General features: G+C 39.2%; 1 protein-coding gene across 4 annotated transcripts in view; it reads right to left on the bottom strand.

The window, feature by feature from the left end:
• Nucleotides 1-6,170: 6,170 nt before the first annotated feature.
• The window catches only part of aopep (aminopeptidase O (putative)), a 260,440-nt gene continuing 245,116 nt past the window's right edge, over nt 6,171-21,494 (bottom strand). For 2 of the 4 annotated variants that reach the window (XM_067983185.1, XM_067983187.1), the window contains 2 exons: nt 15,548-15,707; nt 6,171-6,706 (listed from right to left, as the gene is read on the bottom strand). In XM_067983185.1, coding sequence (XP_067839286.1) covers nt 15,567-15,707 — 141 coding nt within the window. In that variant the 3' untranslated portion in view covers nt 6,171-6,706; nt 15,548-15,566. Of the gene's footprint in view, nt 6,707-15,547; nt 15,708-21,086; nt 21,152-21,494 lie in introns of those variants that run through there. The other 2 variants (XM_067983186.1, XM_067983188.1) reach the window with 2 other exon arrangements.

Genomic DNA, 21,494 nt, shown 5'->3' with positions numbered 1-21,494 from the left:
AGATTTTGTAAAAAAAACAATTCCTTAAAATTAAATACAAGTTATTTAAGGCTAATGTTGTTTTAAACACTAATTATCCTGAAATTTATTGAATTATCACTATTTACACACAAATTATTCCAAAATCAATTTAATGTACACAAGGTATGTATATTCACATTATTTGTTGCATTTTCATGGAAAATACATTTTGATCAGCCATCATTGGTGAGGAAATGATACATAGGAAATGAATGCGTATTTTAATTCTGGGAAGGGACATTCACAAAACAAATGTTTACAGCTAATAATATTCAGCTAATATTACAATAGATAAGAATAACTGTACAAATAAGTAATTTATTATACAATGAAACCTGTAAATTAGGGACACCTAAGGGACTTGCATCAGGTGTCCTTTATTTGTAGGTGTCCTTATTTTCAAAATGGTCATTGTATGTACAGTGAACCGGATGAGCCAAATATCCCGGGATTGACTATATCCTGCAGCATTCCTTCTTTTTTTTGCCCTCTCCTGGGATCATACTTGCCAGCGGGATGTGATTTCAGTTCATTTTCTGTTTGTTGGGTTTCCCAGTTCATTGCCACCCCTGGTCCTTTTCCATTGAGGGAGGGATATCCTGATCTTGGGATCTGCCACGTTGGCAGCCTACGCAGGGCGAGGTGGCTGCTGTAGGGCCAGACTGCCTGGGAGATGCCAGCCAAATTAGGGGGAATGAATGTCCTGCAGACCCCTGTCCTGGATCCCCTCCCTCTGTGTGCTGCAGTTGCTAATGTTTGAAGTGCTGGGGGGTGGGTATGGGGCTGTTAGCAGCTCATCAGAACTTGACATACTGGTGGAGTGAGATATGATGTTGCCCGGTGCAGTTCCCGGCTTTTGTGGAATGGGGATTTCTTTACCCAGCATCCACAGTGGCAGAGAAACCGCTCTATACCTCAGAGATAGAGCGGTTTCTCTGCCGCTATGGATGCTGGGTAAAGAGCTCCCCATTCCACAAAAGCTGTTTCTTTCACCCGCTACCACTTCGCACTGACCTGCGTATCCCGTGTTTTAGGTTGTAAACGGACTTGGTGCATTGAAGGCTGTCCATAGTTCGGAATTTGCGCAAGTCTGTGGTTTCAAGGTGCAGCTTGTATCCGGTACAATGTAAGTTATTTGGGAATGACAGTAAGTGTCCGTTTTCTTTACAGGTGTCCGTTTTGGGAGTGTCTGTTTGTACAGGTTTCACTGTAATTACAATTGCAACTTGCACTCACATTTTAAACTAGAAAAGAAACCTGTTTTTTGAATTATTTAAAAGATTAAGATTTAAGGTAAAAATATGAAGTTCAGAAAACATTTCAAACTTACAAAAAATCTTGAATTAAAACTCAATCTGTTTCAATGGTTTACAAATCCAAAAAAGATCTTACTCCCCCAAAAATGCATTGTAGAAAACCTTCAAATAACTAATTTCCATTTATTGATTTTTCAACTTCCATTGAAGTAATCTAAAGTCAGATTCAGCAGTAGTCACCGACAGCCAACCACTTCAGACAATGCATTAATTGTATTAAATGGACATGACCTTCTGCAAATTTGAGCACAACAGATCCAAGCCCCTCTCATCATCTTAAAATGGCAATTTTGGAACAGAAATAACAGTACATTTCAACTTTATTTTATTGCAATCCAAAAAGTAAAGGTTTTCAAAAAAAAATGAAAAGTTTCATGTTACTGACTCCAAATCGTATCACTGAAAGCATGTCTACATCTACAATGAAATTTTCCTTTAATGCAGCAGTATGGCTTAATCACAATTACTGAGCCACAATAAATTTAATGGGCAGCTACACAACAACAAATTTACAGACTTTAAAAAAAAAATTCTATTCCAGTTTACAATGGCTTAAAAAATATACTTAGTTCCTGATCTGTCAATGCATTTTCTAGGGTTGCCATTTTTTTTGAGGGTTTCCTGTAGGATTTTGATTTGTTGAAGGTTCGATCGAACCTTATGGCAGCAAGTAAAGTTTTGGATACTAGGCCTCCACTTGAATGAAGATTATAATCCGGAAGTGAACATTTTAATTTGTGCCAGGAAAATCAAATGGTGTTGAGTACAAAGAATAGCAAAGTAGGGTTACCACAGCATTGGGTAAAAAGGAAGCTTTACAGGACAAAAGGTGGCAGGATAAAGCTGTTTAAAAAATACAGGATCCTTGGCTTTATAAATAGAGTACAAAAGCAAAGAAGTTATCTTAAACCTTTATAAATCACTGGTAAGGCATCAGCTGGAGTATTGTGTCCAATTCTGGGCACTACACTTTAGGAAGAATGCCAAGGCCTTAGAGAGGGTGCAGAGGAGATTTATCAGAATGATACCAGGGATGAGGGGTTTCAGTTATGTGGAAAGACTAGAGAAGCTGGGACTGTTCTGCTTAGAGTAGAGAAGGTTAAAACAGATTTAAGATAATTGGCAAAAGAACTAGAGAGAAGATGAGGAGAAGTTTTTTTATGCAGAGTTGTTATGATCTGGAATGCACTGCCTGAAAGCATGGTGGAAGCAAATTTAATAGTAACTTTCAAAGGGAATTAGATATATACTTGAAAAAGGAAAAAATTTACAGGGCTATGGGGAAAGAGCAGGTAAGTGGGACTAATTGGATAGCTCTTTCAAAGAGCCGGCAGAGGTACGACGGGCTGAATGGCCTCCTTCTGTGCTGTATGATTTTATGAAAAGACCCAACATCTATTGCGCTCCAATAACAACTACTTGCATTTTTTAACGCTTTTAATGTAAAGAGAGATCCGAAGACACTTCATAAATAAGCGTAAGGAAAACGGATACCAAGCCAGAGGGACAGATTAGGATGAGTGACCAAACGCTTGGTCAACAAGATGGGTCTTGAGGAGGTAAAGGTGAAGAGAAGGTAGTGAGACAGAGAGATTTAGCAAGGTAATTCCAAAAAGCAGGTGGCTAAAAGTTTTGACATCAATGGTGGGGCAAAGTGAGAGAGGATGCACAGAAGGGCAGAGTCAGAGAAATATGGCATTCTGTAGAGGGTAAAGCACTTGAGGTAGGTTTGCCAACCCTCCCAGATTGTCCTAGAGTCTCCAGAAATGGAAGATTAATCTCCCAGGTAGTGTTGGAGCAACCCGGGAGACAATGTGGAAGTACACTCCCTGGTTTGCGCCATTCCACATCATGCCTGTGGTTTGTGCGCAAGACTTCTCGTGCAACAGCTTCAAGTTCTGTCATCAAATTCTTCCTGCCCCCAGTCTCATGAACGAGAACTCATGAAAGGTGTGGACGGTCAACACCAGGGAAAATGGCACAGGCAGCATGAATGGGGTCAAGTTTAGATCAAGTCCAAAACCGGACAAGAGGTGAGATGGATTCACAAAATATTTTAAGCCACAAATAAAGGACTGGTTTAAACAAATTATAAAAACAGAACTAAATTCAAACTATTTCCCAACATAGACGTATTGTACAAATAGAATTCAAGAAGCATGTGCATAACCACTGGCTGCTGCACTGCTCTATTTTATTTTCCATTTAAAGCATTTGATAAAACTACAAATCTTCAACAGGTGTTTGTTTTGCTTAAAAAAGCTTAATTTGAAATAAAATTCAGTCAATATGACACCTTTATATATCAATAACTGTACAAATATCAACATGTACGAAATGAATCAAAGTGCATAGGAGATAAAACTGGACAAGTTGTGACTTCTTTTTGTTAAATTAACTGCTATAAAATCCAGTACATTACTCATGTTATAAATTTAGGAAAATGACTTGGACTGATGCAACTTCTAAGTTTTCCAAACGAACAAGCCTAAAAATGTGGGTGCGCCTTATAAATCTTAACGTTGTTACAGCTAAGACGGTTACAAAAAAAAACAGAATACATACGTGTTCGCAGTATACTTTTACGTAAAATGGGTATCCTTTAACTATTGTTTTTTTTCTAAAAACAATGTCGAGTGCAAGCAGATACTCAACTGTATGGGACCCAACTTTTATAAAATAAATGCAGTAACATTTGCAAACTGCGTGCAGACATCAAAAAATCAAATGTCACATGATCAAACGTCCAGGAATACTTCCAACCAGAGTTGACAATCCTAACTGGAGGATATTTCAGAGATAGGGTGGTGCGAGGCCATGGAGGAATTTAAAGATGCGAATGCGGATTTTGAATTTAATTCTTGAGACACAAGGAGCTATTGAGGTCAGCAACGATGGTGTTGGGTGGCGGGGGTAATGAACTAGCAGGAGAGGATATGTGCAGCAGAGTTTTGGGCAAGTTGGAATTCATAGAGGCCATCAAGGAAAGCATTGGAATAGTTGAATCTAAAGGTGACAAAGGCATGTAAAAAAGTTTCAGCACTATAGGGGCTGAGGTAGATAATGTTGTGATGGTGCAACAGTTTTAGTGATGGATGTGATATGGAGTTTAAAGCTCAGCTCAGAGTCAAAGAGGGTTCCAAGATTACAAATGATCCTGTTCAACCTGAGTATGTGGCCTGGGATGGGGGTGGAACAGTGGAAAGTGAGTGGAGCTGTGGTGGCAGCAGAAGACGATGCCTTCGGTCTTTGTGATGTTGAGCTTGAGGAATTTGTGAATCATCAACGACTTTATGTTGGACAAGCAGATGTCAATCTTACAGATGCAAAACAATCTTAAAATGTTGGGTGCTTTTGAACTGGTGCCTGAAATAGATGTGTACATTCTAACCTGAAAAGCTGCCTGCCCAAACAACAATTAAACTCTGAGTGATCTCAGGCCACATTCACTTACAGCAATGAGTCTTTGTGGCCTTAAGGGGACAGGCCTGTTAAAATACAGCTTCAACTTTGATGCAGAATAATACATTGTGCATTAAATGGTATGATGTGCCTGTCACTTTAAAATAATGTATCATCTGACTTACTGTGAGCAACACCGCAGGAAATTCAATTGTAATTATAAAGCTTTTTAAAACAATACTTGTGTACTAATATTTGAAACATTACTAGTGTGATAATATTCAAATCTGAATGATCAGGAACATTTTCAAACAACAGCCAACCCATACCTTCTATCAGATTATTAGTTTTGTGTACAACCTCTTTTTTAAAGTTTTGTTTATCGTGCCTTACAGGATCAGAGTCCACACATCAACTGTGGAAGACAAGATGAGTTGGATCACCTCCTTCCAAGGCCTCGGCAATTGTACTTTGGCCCACCACTAGAAGATGCACAAGAGCAGCCCAGCAAAAATTCATCTGATGACTTTCTCTGTCCATTGCACAGCTCTAAATTAGAAACTCAGCATGATGGAAGGATCAAGCCTGCATTTACCTATTATGTGACACTTCAGGCATTTTCACACTGTGTTAGTGCCACTGATGTACAGCTTCCACTTAGTTAGGGATACTAAAGAATGTAAAAATACCTGGTTTGGTTAGTCTGATGGCAGCGATGATGCAGTTTTTGTTCAATCTTTCTATCTGTCACCGGTTCTCAGAATTACTGATTCTGGCAAGTAAATGTGCTGAGTTGGATTCAGCATGGGCTGATGGTATAACATTAGACATTGAGGACATCACAGTGCCAATACTTCTCACACAAGCAAAATGACCCAACCTTGTCATGCATGTGTAATTAAGTTGGTTTCCAATTCTGGGGCCACCAAACAGAGACTGAATAAACTGAAGCCATGTAACCAAGAGAGAACAGGGCATGCAGGTCAGTCTCCCAAGGCCTCAAGCCTAAGAAATGTACAAGCATTTTTTGAGATGGTGTTTCAACATGTTGCCCTTTTTGTTGTTATGCTGCTCTTTTATTTTTATGTTAAAAAGTTAGCAATTCAACATAGCACTACAAATATAATGAAACTCTTAAGCTACACTTACGCTCTAACTGTAGTGTTGCTTCAAAGATAAGAAACTGTTGTGTAAATTTGGAGTCAGGGTCCAACCCAACTCTGGAGCGAGGCAGACTATCACTGTGCTTCGGAAGCAGGTCAGACCCTGACTCTCGATTAACACTACAAGCTTTAGCATTAGTGCGAAGTAAAACCACTTCACACCAATACTACATTTGTAGTATAAGTATAGCACTAGAGTGCGAAATCTTTGGAAATTCCAGTCACTCAACATATGAAAGACAATAATAATGAAACAGTTCCTTACAGCTACTGATATCAGGAGTGAGTTTAATACAGTAATATTAACCCTTATACAACTAAAATATACACAAAATACAATTTTAGATAAAATTAAAAATAGTAAACACCTCTGCTCACCATTCTTCCCTATCTCTTATGCTCCATTCTCTCCCCTCTAAAATTTACCCATGGCTCACAAATAGCATTTTCACCTGTAGAACAATTTATCTAAATGCTATAAATGATACTGTCCATCCTGCAAATCTATTACTAAAATTAATTAGGATCATCAAATATATAGTCTGACATTTCAAAACTATGACTATAAGCAATTTGCATTTATAAGTTAATTTTAAATGTCTACAAAGACAATGATGTACATCAGAATACAGTCCAAAAGCAGTCTTCAAATACAACTTACGAGGGGGAAAAAAAATCTTCTCACATTGGCAGCTGTAAAGGCTTTCATCAGACAGGAGTTCTCGCGGAGTAGTTGCCAGTAGATAAGTTCCCAGCGCTTAAGTGTCCTGGACTTACACCAATTTTTAGTTCTGCATAGGCCTGCTTGAAAGCATGAAGAACAGATATTAACTGGCTGTATTCACATAACAGGAAGTTAGACTAGCCTTTGAAGGGCAAAGGTAAAGGATCATTTTTGGCACTGAGTCGCAAACAGATCACTACATCTAGGTATTCAACAACATTTTAATGAAGAGCTTTATGTCATATGGTAACTTACCCAAAGGCTACATTCAAATTCATAGGTAAATCTTCATTTCCCCCCTGTTTGTTTTTCAATAAAAAGAATCAAAAAAGTAATGCTGAGCTCATTTCCCTTTAATAAGTACTAAGTACTCAAATTTTACATTCAGTGTGCCTGCCACAGCCTGCTTTACCTGCCCAAATTTGTAATTAGGGGACTACAAGACTGAGTGGCACTGTGTTTGCACACGCTGCTTTCATCTCTGGAATTTGGATCTAGCCCAGACTGTTGCAATGAAACTTTTCTCTCAACTGGCTGTAAGGATGCTACATTAAATGAGTTTAGGCAGTTTAATTGCACAAAACTAACATGGCACTTTGTCACACTGGTGTTATAGGGTGCAGGGTTAAGGTACATTGTTGGGGAAGAATAGTATATCTTCCAACTTATACAATGTGCCGTCAGGGAAATCAAACTGGTGGTTTCAGGGAGATTTAGCCAGGTGGTTGAATGACAATATTTTATTTAAACTGTAGTTGTCACTTTTTCTGTTCCACATTCTAATATTTTAACTGACAACTAACCACTGTGATTACATTTTAAGGATTTCTTTAATCATAATTAAATGAAACAATGTAATTATCAGGGATTTTTGATCGTTTTTATTTTGAGTAAAACAGGCAGTTAATTCCCTCCACACCCCATAAAAAAATACATGATAGAAGTCTTCTCATTATTTGAGGATGAAGTCCTGATAATGAAGCTGACTCAGGCCCCTATCCCAATTTCTGCAATCACCTGTCACCTAGCTACTTTTAGACAGCTCCTGTCAAAATTACAGCATGGTAACGGCCTGAAAGGCTGATGAAGCCATTGTCTCTGTATTTTAACAAAGGAAAAAGAGTTTCCGAAGGCTCATGCTTGTCACAGTCTGACTCCCCATCTTCACATCATGAGCTTACTGGACTGGCATGCCTTTTCTCCTCTCTGAATGTTTTTTCTATCGGTCCCTATGCTGGACTGTTTTTGGATTGCTACCAAACGAGCCTAGTCAGCTTGGTAGCACTTGAATCTGAGATGGCAGGATTTAAGCACATAACCTAGGCTGATACTTCAGTGCAATACTGAGGAAGTGCTACATTGTCAGACAGTGCCACCCTTCAAATGAAATGTTTAACCAAGGGCCCTTCTGCCTACTCAGGTACACTTAGAAGAACCAACGGCACTATTCGAAGCACACTGTGTTCTCACAGTGCCCTGTCAACGTTCCTCTCTCAACCATCACCACCAAACATATATTAACTGATCGTTAATCTTATTGTTGTTTGTAGGACCTTACTGTACACAAAATGGCTGCCGCGTTCAGATGCATAGCAACTGTGACTAAACTTAAAAGTAATTAATTGTACATAAAGCATTTTGGAATGACCTGAGAAATAATGTTCTATTACCTTTCTTTTCTGTCTTTTCTTTCTCTCTCTACTGCCTGCAATTTTTTTTGTTTCTTAATCTTTCCAGCTAAAAAATAATGTACATATGTGTCAAGTGATTTAGTACCATTGGAAAGATCCCCCAAGCATTACTTGGTGAAAGAAAATGCAAGAAATTGCACTCCTCACTTTACTTTCTACCCTTGTGTAAGTAGTAAGGCTGAGTTAGATAGATTCCTGATTAACAAAGGAGTCAAAGGTTATAGTAGGTAGACAGGAAAGTAGGGTTGAGGTCATAATCAGATCAGCCATGATCTTCTCAAATGGCAGAGCAGGCTCGAAGGACCGAATGGCCTACTCCTGCTCTTAATTCTATGTTCGTAGTAATTTGATATTAGGAGTAGGTGTCAGGTTGATCATTCTACAGTGGAGTTGACTGCTGAACTACAAAGATTTACGTTTCCTATCAATTAGTAACATATGAAAATGGGTCTCTCTGTTCAAGCTTACTTCTACTATTCACAAAATTTCTGTGGAGCCACTGCTTTTTGATGACCAGCTTGGTCCCAAGAAGACATTATGCTTCCTATATCAGTGGGTCATTTTGCTTGACTTAAATAATTAATTGCAAGTTACCACAGGCCATGTAATGATTATTAAATATACAAGTTTTTAAAATGATAAAGGGATTTAATAGGGTAGATACAGAGAAACTATTTCTTCAGGTCGGCGGATCCAGAACAAGGGCACATAAAATTAAAGCTAGGCCATTCAGGAGTGAAATCAGGAAGCAATTTTTCACACAAAGGGTAGTGAAAATCTAGAACTCTCTCCCCCAATAGGCAGTAGATGCTGGGTCAGTTGAAATTCTCAAGATTGAGATTGGTATATTTTTGTTAGGTAAGGGTATCAAGGGATATGGAGCAAAGGTGGGTAAATGGAATTGAGGTACAGATTAGCCATGATCTAATTGAATGGCGGAACAAGTTCGAGGGCTGAATGCCCTACTCCTGTTCTATGTTCCTATTAATACTATATACAGTGTCGCCCCTTCTGCAAACAGAAACTTCAGATCAGAATACAGCGTAATTTTACTGAAGCCATTAAACAAATATTTGCCACATTTAAAATAGAACACTCACTCCATTTCAAAATATTTATTTCATTCCTATGTTTTAAATGTAAGCATCTATTTTATTCCATTGGCTACAAATTTACACTTCTCCAGCCAGGCTTTGAAATCTTAAAGAAAATGCAATCAATTTCCAACTTACAATTTGATAAACCTTATGGAAACAAAAGTGCCCCTTTTACCATATGCAAAAATACTGTGTGAAGATACAATAAGCTCCTATTTCTTGAATTTATGTTATATGTACAAAAATACATCCAGCCTCCTTCCATACCAAAAAAAAAACCTGCACAGTATTTTATGTAGGGATCTCTATCTGTTCAGAAATTAATCCTGCCATAGGAGGAAATTACCAAGTTATAATACATCAATCACAATATTGAAGCAGTAAGCTACTTAATGTTTCTGAACCAAATATTTACATTAAATCAGTGAGTGGTTACAAACCTCAATGAGACTCTTACAAAGTTCCCTTTTAGACAGTAACCCACTGACCTATCTAAAAAAAAAATTATTCCCTGTCTCTTAACCGACTGAAATTTAAAATCATCAGTACAGCTGATCAGGTAAGAGATCACAGAAAATACATGGTAAGAACTTGCAGAAGAGTAGTCTTACTGCAAATTAGGTAAAAGGCCCACCCATTGGCAGGTGCAGTATACTGGGGCATCAATGTGGAGCAGCACGGAATGATGGAAGAAAGCTTTGATCTCCTTCTCCACTGAACTCGGAATCTGAGCCGCGTGACTCTGGGACGCACCAAGTGGAGATCGTGCAAGTCTCCACAAAAAGGAAAAGTAATTCCCTGTCACTACTGTACATCACCTCAATATTCAGAGTGGCATTAATGGAGGCCTGACAGCAGTTTGTTCTTTTACCTTCTTGGCTATAGAGGTGTACGGCAGATGGGAAATCAGTACAGAAAAATGAGGAAAGAATTATACAGCAAATACTGTGAAAAAGCCCAAGGACTGGCACTATGAATGGATTTGAAAAGTACCTCATTAATGGTTATCATGAATACTCATGTTTTATGCTAAAATAATTATAAACGTTAAAGCACTCTGCTCCTATTCCAGTACAAAACATTCTAAAAAATTCCAAACAATGATATTAGGCAAACATCTCAAGTATGCCGCACTAGAGTGCATCATACCAAGCCTAATTAATAATGTATGAAAGGCAAAATACTGCAGATGCTGGAAACACTCAGCGAGTTAGGCAGCATCTGTGGAGAGAACTAAACCTGCATTTTTCATCCACCAGGATCTTGGACTGCTGGAGGTTGCTCTGCTTTGCCAGTTTATCTTGCTCTCCTTTCTACCTGCCTATTACTCCATCGCTAAGTTATTTATACATTCTCTATGTCTTGTATCTGTCTTTCATTTCTTTCTCTCATGAAGCCTCCTATTCCATGTAGTGGGGTGTGTTTGTGGGGTTGTGTGCGTGGCGTTGTGCGCACTGCGTGCAGAATTGTGTGCGTTCGTGTTGTGCATGTGCGGTGCAGCGCACGTGCATTTAGGTGCTTCATCCTTTTTAAATGTTGTTCATAGTTAATATCTTCAAGCTCTGGCAAAGAGTCCACACCTCAAATGTTGGCTGGCAATTTCCATCAACCTTCTTCCCCTCTGCTGCCATAACTTTACCAGGAAGTAATGTGGAAACCCGCTTATGCACGTAAATGGGGCTCCCACCGTACTTCTGAAAAAGTTATGGCAGTAGAACGGGAGCTATAGGACATGGTGACATAGTCCACAGCACCGTTCACTTCGAAAACATGGCTTAAACGTCTACCACTTCCCATCTGCATATTCTCACCTCATAAGCCCCCCATTCATCCTCTCTGGCATCTGGACTCCCCACTAAGTTTGCTGCCTCAGATCTCAGTCAATGTTTTCCTGGCCTACTCTCAGGCTTCAACCACTGCACTTCCCACTTCCCTTCACTGGTTTCCCACTACAGAACTGGGAAACAGGTAGTTTAGCTTTTAAGCTTTCATTGCACTTATAATGTATCTGCTCTCTGCACAACTGGCAAATACATTGTAAGCACAACGAGCACTTTAAAAACAAAACTGCCTGTTGTCCAGCACACGACTGGGAAACCGGTGAAGAGGAGACAGCAGGTCTGGGAGGGGGAAGAGGAGAATAGTGGTGGCAGAAGGCTTTGTGGTGAAAATGGGGGTGATGACAGAGAGGACAGGAGGATGGAGAAATTGAAAGGGGAGCAGAGAGTGGAAAGGGGGATAAGTGAGGAGAAGACTGGGAAAGAGCCAGAAAAAAAGACAAAGAGAAAGAACCAAAAGAACACGCAGACACAAGTAGAAGAGAAAGTGACAGAGAAAACCATAAGGAGGGGGAGAAAAGACAGAAAAAAACACATACAGGACCGGAAAGACCATGTGATCTATCTGGCTGGTCCCAGTGTCTAGGATACATCATAGCCCATGATACTTGTCAAAGCCTCTTGATCAGCAAACTCAAGAGAGAGTTGCATAAGTACCTGAAGAAAAAAATTATAATCAATCCCCATCGCCTCCCTTGGCAGTCCATTCCAAGCATTTACCAATGTAAGGAATCTTACAACACCAGGTTATAGTCCAACAGTTTTATTTGAAAATCACAAGCTTTCGGAGCTTACCTCCTTCGTCAGGTGAGTCCATCACCGGCATCTCCACATCAAGCATTTACCACGCTGCTTAAATTAGTTAAATCTAAACAGTCTTTTCACTTCCCTCTTCTAAGATGTGGAGATGCCGGTGATGGACTGGGATGGACAAATGTAAGGAATCTTACAACACCAGGTTATAGTCCAACAGTTTTATTTGAAAATAAAACTGTTGGACTATAACCTGGTGTTGTAAGATTCCTTACATTTGTCCCTCTTCTAAGTATGAGGCTATGCTCTCTTGTTGAATCTGTTAAATAGATTGACGTTTGACATTGGGATCTTCAGTAAGATCACCCCTTGCGCAAACATTCCCAGATTCTGCAGCCTTTCCTCATAATTGAAGTGCTGAATTCCTGCTGTCAAATGAGGTACCTATCACTACACCCCCTTCAATATTTGGATGTATTTTTCTTAATATGTCAACCAGAAATGTACACCATACTCTAGTTTGGGTATCATCTGTAAACTTGGAGTTTTGTTTCTGTGCCCTCTTCAAAGTAATTTAGGTACATCATAAACAGCAGTAGCTCTAGCACTGATCCCTGAGGTACCCAATTAGTTGGCTCCTTCCACGCAGATCCAGCTCCACGCGCAACCACCTTGTCCTTCCTCTGCTTCAGCCCATCTCAAATCCATTTCAGAAGCACTCCACCTATGCCAAGCCTTTCAACCTTGTGTACCATTTTTTATGTGGCACTGCATCAAAAGCTTTGCTGAAATCTACATAAGCAACTTTCACTTGAGTTCTCCTTATTCATAAGGTTTCTTAGCTCTTCAAAGAACTCCAAGAAATTCATCAGTCATGATCTCTCTCCCATAAAAGCACACTGCTTCCCTCTTAGAGTTCAGTATTTCTCCAGGTGGTTCATTAATCGTTCTTTTAGGATGCCTTGGAGTACTTTCTCTACAGTGGATGTCAGCTTGTAGTTCCCTGGGTTATTGCTTTGCCCATTTTTACAAATTGACATCACATTTGTGACTATGTGGGATAAATCAGTGACAAGACATCAGTAACAGTTAAGACAGAGAGTATGTCCTGCAAATTACTGTGAGGTCCACCACAGGAGATCCACTATAACATATTAAAAGTCTTACATGTAATGGACACTGTCATACAATTCCATGCAACATTCTTAATTAAAGGCAAATTTATTCTATCACATCTGATTTGGTCATTGTTCCCATATTATTGACTCCCAACACTGACTTCCACTTTTCAACTGCTGCAGCAGATCACGGCCAAGCAAGTTAAAACAAACAAGAAACAACTGTGAGGCAGGTGGAAATGTAGGAAACTTGGAAAACTTTTTAAACAATGATTCTTACAATTAGAATAATTTACACATTTTACCTACTGTACTTCGCCCTTTGTTATGCAAGTGTAAAGCAATCTGTTCAACAGACTGGTTCCACACTGTCTCCAACATTTTATTGATCCATTAATCAAACTCAGGGCTCTCATGTGCAACTTGACCTTTAAGAGCACCCACAATATATTTCATGAATGTACAGCAATTACACCTTCTAACCTTAAAGGGAATGCACACCTAAAGAAAGAAGAAGGAACTTGCATCTATATAACACCTTTCATGACCTCAGGACATCCCAAAACATTTTACAGCCAATTAAGTACTTTTGAAGTGTAGACACTGTTGTAATGCAGGGAAACGTGACAGCCAATTTGCGCACAGCAAGGTCCCACAAACCGCAATGAGATAAATGACCAGATAACATATTTTTAAGTGATGTGGGTTGAGGACACCGGGAGAACACCCCTTGCTTTTCTTTGAATAGTGCCATGGGATCTTTTATGTCCACCTGAGGGGGCAGACGGGGCCTCAGTTTAACATCTCATCCGAAAGGCGGACCTACATGCTAGTTTACATGGTATAATGCTCCTATCCTTAGGAAACAGCACATCTTCTGACTTACTGTGAGCAGCACCACAGGATATTCCACCTATCTTCTAATTGACTTCAGGACTCACACTTTTGGAAAAAAAAAGTATGAAAATAGAAAAGTCAAAATGACCTCTAATTCACTTGGAATTCTGATCAGGAACAATCAGCTTCTAATTGACTTATTATACTGTACAAGTTGCATTTTAGCAGAATAAAACATTTTGTATTACGTGGCGTAATATTCCTGACCTTATAAAACGGTGTATCCTCTGGTCTACCTCAAGCAGCGACACGAAAACTTCAATATTATCCCAAAATGAAACAGTACTGAGGTGCAAAACCCAGGACTTCAATTAATTTTCATCAGCAGCAAAGAAAATATTGGGCTTGATTTTGCTGTGAGCGGCAAACAAATGGCTATGCACTTGTCCATAGACTTTGAACTTTTGCACAGCAACTTTCTGAAATTAGACAGCCAAAAAGAACAGTACCCTCTACAGGGCATCTGGGACCTGTGTGAACGGGGCAAGCAAATGTCTATCATCTTAACCAATCAAATTGAAGCATCGTTAATAAGCCGCGCAAAGACTGAACCAGGAAGTGTAAGTTAGACTAGTGAATTCAATGTCAAATCAGGTACAGAAAATGAAATAAAGAGAGGGTAAGAAAGATTGAATTAAGAAACAGAGATAAAAGAGACAGAAAGAAAATGCTAAAAAAATAAAAATTTATTTAAATTATTTTTTAAACGTCCAACAGCAATTAAAATCTGGAGGAATGAGACTCCACACTTGTTAAAGTTAATTTTGAGCGCCAGAGAGGTTGTTTGGCAGTCATTAAGACTTACCACGCTGTTAAACATCAGAATGTTAAAGCCCTAACTCTTGCTGGTGAGTTTAGTCCATATGTACGGCGTCAGTGCAGGAACTTCACGCTGTTCCATTCATTTGAATGGGGAGCCAGCCGGTGAGGTGTCATTCTCGTGAAGCTTACGGAGGAGCAGTGTATCTCGTTCAGCAACTTCCGGATTTCCACAGCATTTCAACTGTGCTTGTCCAGTCGCTGGAAGTTGCTAACCGATTTGCACAGAAATAACAGTGAAGCCTGTTAGCCTCGCCGTTATTTTCACAGCAAAATGAGGCTCATTAGAACTCAAGACATTATCCCACCCCCTGCACAGTCTCTATGCTACACCATTTGGTTTTGGACTCTGTGACAGGTGACAACGCTAACTAAAATGGCGTGGTTCTATGAATAAGTTTTTTTTTAGAAAGACATTTCGCACTAAATAGTTTTTTTTTGTTTTTAGTCTGTTGAAGTACAGTTTAAATCTATTACATGTTCATATTAACATGTAAACATAACATGTGCTATACTAGTTTATTTTTGGTGGAAAAATATTTAACATTGATATGACAAACCCTACCAATTCAAGTCCAGAATGGATTACAGTAAATTGACAAATTATTTATCCCAAAATCAGTACAGTAGAACAACCAGCATATTTCCTTTATCTTTATTTTTCTCCAACCCAAAGTATGCTTTTAGAATATGTCTTTGTGGAATTACCTCTTCGGTTCTCATTTGGCTAGAATATCATTTCAGCGACCACCTTCTGGAGACATGGATCCATCTCTTCTTGAAGCATGGTAAAGCACCTGTGAACCAGCTGCTGCTGTCTAGCATCTTCATTAACCATCAACTCACCATAGAGGTAGACTCCCATTGCCTAGGAAAAATGATACATCAGTTTTACAAAAGTAATCTCCTTACTAATGTATGATTTACCAAAAGTTAAATTTTAAAGCTCTGTCTCTGTAAAAAAAAATCCCTTTCTCTTTTGTTTGCAATTTAATCACACTTTCTTTAAAAAGAAAATTAGCAGCAGTTAGCTGTGCTCTCCATGAAATTACTGATTTAGTACAGTGCTGGACATGTTTGAACTCTTGCACTGCAAGTCTACATTTTCCTTTTGATGCTCAGTATGATTAAAATCATACTGCACAACTCTTCCAAGAGTTTTTGATCCGATATAGAACACAGACATGTTTTCAGTATTACTCCCTTCACTCATTGCTTATTAAACCTTTAGGAATGCAGTGGTACTTTTTCCTATTTGCAAATGTCCCTACATTATATTTTAAAACTGTCAAAAACCAAAGTATAAAATAAACTCTTGAATGTATTGTGACTTTTTTTGCAATTCAGATTTGACAAAAAGGAACTTGCAAAAAGGGACTACAGAATGTTACTTATACTTCCAACCTTTAAACCCAGGTAACATTGAACTATTTAAACCCAGGTCACATTGAACTCTTTAAACCAGATTATGAAACAAATATATAGCTATCTATACAACATATATAAAATCTTGTGTCTGTGCACACTTCCTGATATTTAACACTTACTTCTGGCAGTACTGTTTCTGTCACGTTTTTCTGTCACAGTCACATTGATTTCACATTTTTTCTGCATTTCTTTTCTGCCTTATTTTTCAATTGATTGTACCTACCCCTGGTTAAGTCCTGCATACTTTGTCTCCAACATATGTGGTGGTGGAGCTGCCTATGTATTTTGTAGACCTCCCAGGTCTGTCTCCAGCCTGGGTGCCACTGTGGCAACCTACTTCAGACAAGCTTCAATTCTTATTTAATATTTTTTTCTTATTTATTTACTACTGGTTTATTAAAAGGTACTAAGATATTAAAAGATACACCCATATCTGACTTCATGTAACTCGGTCAGTCGGAAAGTTTAAAGCCTAAAGAGATACTGAGCTAGATATAGCTCCGTGGTTGCATTATGCTACATAAGAAATAAGTGACCTGTGTTTCAGGAATCAATGTTATGTTGCACAGGATAGCACCTTTGTTATTTGTACCTTTTGAAAAGATTGGTAAAGACTGTATCTAACATAAATATATTGTTTATACTGAATACCGATCATTTAGCCATTTAATATTAAAATATTTGTCTATTGGTTTGTAGCCCCAGCCTTGATCTGAGAGTGAATATTCATTTGCCTACTGAAGATGAGGATGTCATGTGGCGGCATGTGATACATTCCAGTAAGCCAAATACAGTACCCAAGGTCTTCTGTTAGATCCCTGGGAATCACGTGTTTACCTACAGTGGGCAAAAAAAGACAATCTGGCTCATATGGTGTGTGAAGTCTGCTCATGTGAGTGATCATTGAAGCTGAGCCCAAGTAGCATATCTAGTGTAAAAGCACAAAAAAGTAAGAGATAGAGAAAAATGAAGAGCGAGAGGTGATGGGAATTCAGGGAAAATATACTTTATTCACTTTTAAATGGAAAGGGTTGGTTTCCAGATTTATAGCTGGGAAATGGGGGAAGAAACGAAGATAGACAAGAACAGGTTGAGGATGTGGGAGGATAGGGAATGGTAGGGGAAAGTGAGGAAGGATGGGACTAGGGGAAAGTGAAGGAAAGAATGGGAAGGAAAGAAGAGAATGGGGTTAAGGCAGAGGAAAACAATGGGGGGAGGAAGAGGGCGGAGACAGGGTGATGGGGAGAGGAAAGCAGAGAGTGGAGGCAAAGTAAAAGGAGATGGATGTAGTGAGTGGGTGGAGGAATGCAGAGGGGCAGGATGGGTGTAGGGGAGGGAAGGGGTGGAGACAATGCAAGGAATTAGAAGGGGACAGGAGAGGCTGAGGGGACGGATTGAGGCCAGGTGAAGCAGTTTACTGAAGTTGGAAAAAAGTGAGAGAAAATGGTTTCTCCCCCTCCTTTTAATCTCTGCTTTTTCCAACCCCATTAAAGCATAATTACTAGCTGAAAGAGTTCGCTTGTTCACAAATACAGAATATCCAAAAGATGCTATAAGCTATTTCTTGAAAGGTGGATAAGTGGCCGGCTCTTCTCTCACCTTTTAGCCTGTGAAAGGTGGACAGCCAAAATGGAATTAATCCACATGTCCCTGGAATTATATCATCAAAATGGTTTTGTTTTTCTGAGTTTTTCAAGTGAACCTTTGGGCAACTTCAACTACATGTTATGATGCGAAGAGCAATTTCTTATTACTTTATGGAGATATATACAGGTTGCTAATCTCCAAGTTTTGTGAAGCAACAAATTGCTGCCCAGTTACTGAGAAATAGTAATGTTGAAGTGGAGATCCCCGATGCTCCAGTGTCACAAGATCAATACAGATTAGACATGAACTAAACAGTCCATTCAAGGGTGTGACAAGTTTGGAGACACCTCTACAGAAATATGCAAACACTACACCATGATAAATTACAGAGTCGTACAACACCAGGTTATAGTCCAACAGCTTTATTTTAAATCACAAGCTTTCGGAGCTTAGCTCCTTCGTCAGGTGAGTGAAGAAGGGTTTCCATAAAAACATCGCATATATAGTCAGAGAACAATGTCTGGTGATTACAGATAATCTTTCCAACTGCCTGTTATCACCCCTCGGCAGAGAGATAATTACAGCAATCAAAGGAGTGGATGGTGTTCAGACAGGTTTAGTCTGGGACACCTTACGTTCAAGAATACTGAATACACATGGGGTCAGATAACAAAGACAGAGAGAGGAACCCGAAAGGCAGAGAGAGAGAATGACCCGTTGTATTAAAAACAGATAACTTTTTTTTCCGCTGGTGGGGTTACATGTAGCGTGACATGAACCCAAGATCTTGCCTTTCGGGTTCCTCTCTCTGTCTTTGTTAACTGACCCCGTGTGTATTCAGTATTCTTGAACGTAAGGTGTCCCAGACTAAACCTGTCTGAACACCATCCACTCCTTTGATTGCTGTAATTATCTCTCTGCCGAGGGGTGATAACGGGCAGTTGGAAAGATTAACTGTAATCACCAGACATTGTTCTCTGACTATATATGCGATGTTTTTATGGAAACCCTTCTTCACTCACCTGACGAAGGAGCTAAGCTCCGAAAGCTTGTGATTTAAAATAAAGCTGTTGGACTATAACCTGGTGTTGTACGACTCTGTACATTTGTCCACCCCAGTTCATCACCGGCATCTCCACATCATGATAAATTAGATGCTTGCCTTCTCGTCAGAGCAGCAATTAAGGTACCCTTTAGGTAAGTGAGCTTGGTCCAATTCCATTTCTTGGTTTCATTAATGACAAACTAGTTATCAAAAGTTATGATTTGCTCCTTTTAATGACAACACCACTGACAAAGTGATTAACTCCCCTTCTGAGAGGCAAGCAGTAACTGAATCATTACAAGCAAATAGATTTAAGTGGGTAATGGATGCCAAAGACAAAGTCAATAATACTGCCACGAAAAATAAACTGTGTATGATATTTGCCCACTCACCTTTGCTCCAAGAGCAAATTATCTTCAGTTACAAACATTCATAAAATCCCAAGTTAAATATGGAAAAAGGGGCCATTTGACCTATATTAGTTCATCCATCCAAGAAGACCCTACACTCCACCATTGCAGTATCTAATTTTTCCTTAAATGATTACAGGTTTTTGCCTCCAACTCTCCACTCCATTTGTGATCAAAGTCCACTCCATTTGTGAAGAACAACTTCTGGAAGTCAGTCCAAAAGTCCAGCTGAATTTATCCCTCTTTGCCCTACTTGTGCAATTTAGTTTGAACTAATATTCCGGTTTTATCTTTCCCATACAGTTTACTCTTCTATACATCTCTGGATTATCTCTTGATAAGGTCATAAAAGAAGCAAACCAAGCACTGAGGTTCATCGTTAGAGGGATAGAATTGAACAGCAGAGAAGTTATGTTAAACTTGTATCGAACCTTGGTTAGACTACGATTGGAGTACTGCACATTTCTGGTCTCCATATTTTAAAAAGGATATAGAGGCACTTGAGAAGATTCACAAGGATGATATCAGAACTGAGAGAATATACTTATCAGGAAAGGCTGGGGCTTTTTTCTCTAGAAAAGAGAAGGCTGAGGGATGACCTGATAGAGGTCTTTAAAATTATGAAAGGGTTTGATAGGGTAGACATAGAGGAAATGTTTGTACTTGTGGAGGAGACCAGAACTAGAGGTCATAAATATAAGATAGTCACTAATAAATCCAATAGGGAATTCAGGAGAAACCTCTTTACCCAAAGGGTAGTAAGAATGTACTACCATAAAGAATAGCTGAGATGAATAGCACAGATGTATTTAAGGGGAAGCTAGATAAGCACATGAGGGAGAAAGGGATAGAAGGGTATGCTGATAGGGTTAGATGAAGAGGGGTGGGAGAAGGCTCACGTGCAGCATAAACTAGACAAGTTGGGCCAAATGGCCTGTTTCTGTGCCATAGACTCTATGTAATCTCCACCTTACAAGGCCACTTTTTCCTCAACTCAGACCTCTAACACTAGGCATCAGCCTCAAGTCTCTTTTCTGGACTGCCTTTGGTGATTGAATGTCTCCCTTGTGTCTCGGTGGTCAGAACTGGACGTAATAGAATCATAAAATCATAGAATCTTACAGCACAAAAGGAGGCCATTCAGCCCATCTGCCTGTGCCGGCTCTTTGAAAGAGATGTCCAATTAGTCCTACTCCCCTGCTCTTTCCACATAGCCTTGCAATTTTTTGCTTTTCAAGTATAAATCCAATTCCCTTTTGAAAGATACTATTGAATCTGTTTCCACCACCATTTCAAGCAGTGCATTCCAGACCGTAACAACTTGCTGCGTAAAAAAAAAATTCATCTCCCCTTTGTCTTTTGCCAATTATCTGAAATCTGCATCCTCTGGTGATGGACCATCCTACTAGTGGGAACAGTTTTTCCCTATCTACTCTATCAAAACCCTTCATAATTTTGAACATCTCTATTAAATCTCCCCATAATCCTCTCTGCTCTAAAGAGAATACTACTTGGTGTGGCCTGGGTTTTTGGCTACATACGTCAATGTTCTTTTTACTTTGTTGATTTCTGCTCTGCAGTGGTTGCACATGTTGAGCATCAAGAGTACTAATGTGTTTTTTTTTTAAAAAGACATTTTTACGAACCCCCCTAAATCTGTTTCAATTTCACCCTTAGCTATTTCAACAACATTTATAGATTACGTGTTGTCCAGTTTTCCTCCCCCCGTGCAACATTTTGCATTAAATTAAATTTCTTCTGTCATTGCTGTGCTCACTTACATGTTTTGTCCGACTCAATTTGCATTGGCTGAGTTGCCTGCTCCTCCTACTTTGGTATCATCTGCAAATTTCAGAAATTTGCATTGAGTTTCTGAATCCAAGTTGCTGATGTAAATTAGAAACAATAGTGTTCCCAGAAATTATCTCTGGGGTACCATTACTCAATAAACTTACCACTTTCCATAGCCCTTCAGCCAATTTCTTACTCATTCCCAAAATTTACCTTGAACCCTATACCAGTTTTCGATTTACCTATTAGTCTCATGTGGGACTTTGCACGATGCTTTTGGGATAATTGGGAGACTTCAGATTATCAAAAATAAAAATTTAAAAGGTACAGAAAAAGGGCAGGGGAATGGGTCTACATAGATACCTCTTCCGGAGAGCTGGCACAGGCCAAATAG

This window comes from Heptranchias perlo, chromosome 4 (assembly GCF_035084215.1).
Source record: "Heptranchias perlo isolate sHepPer1 chromosome 4, sHepPer1.hap1, whole genome shotgun sequence".
NCBI lineage: Eukaryota > Metazoa > Chordata > Chondrichthyes > Hexanchiformes > Hexanchidae > Heptranchias > Heptranchias perlo.
Note: the sequence above shows the minus strand (reverse complement) of the source record. Positions and strands in the feature narration are given on the sequence as shown.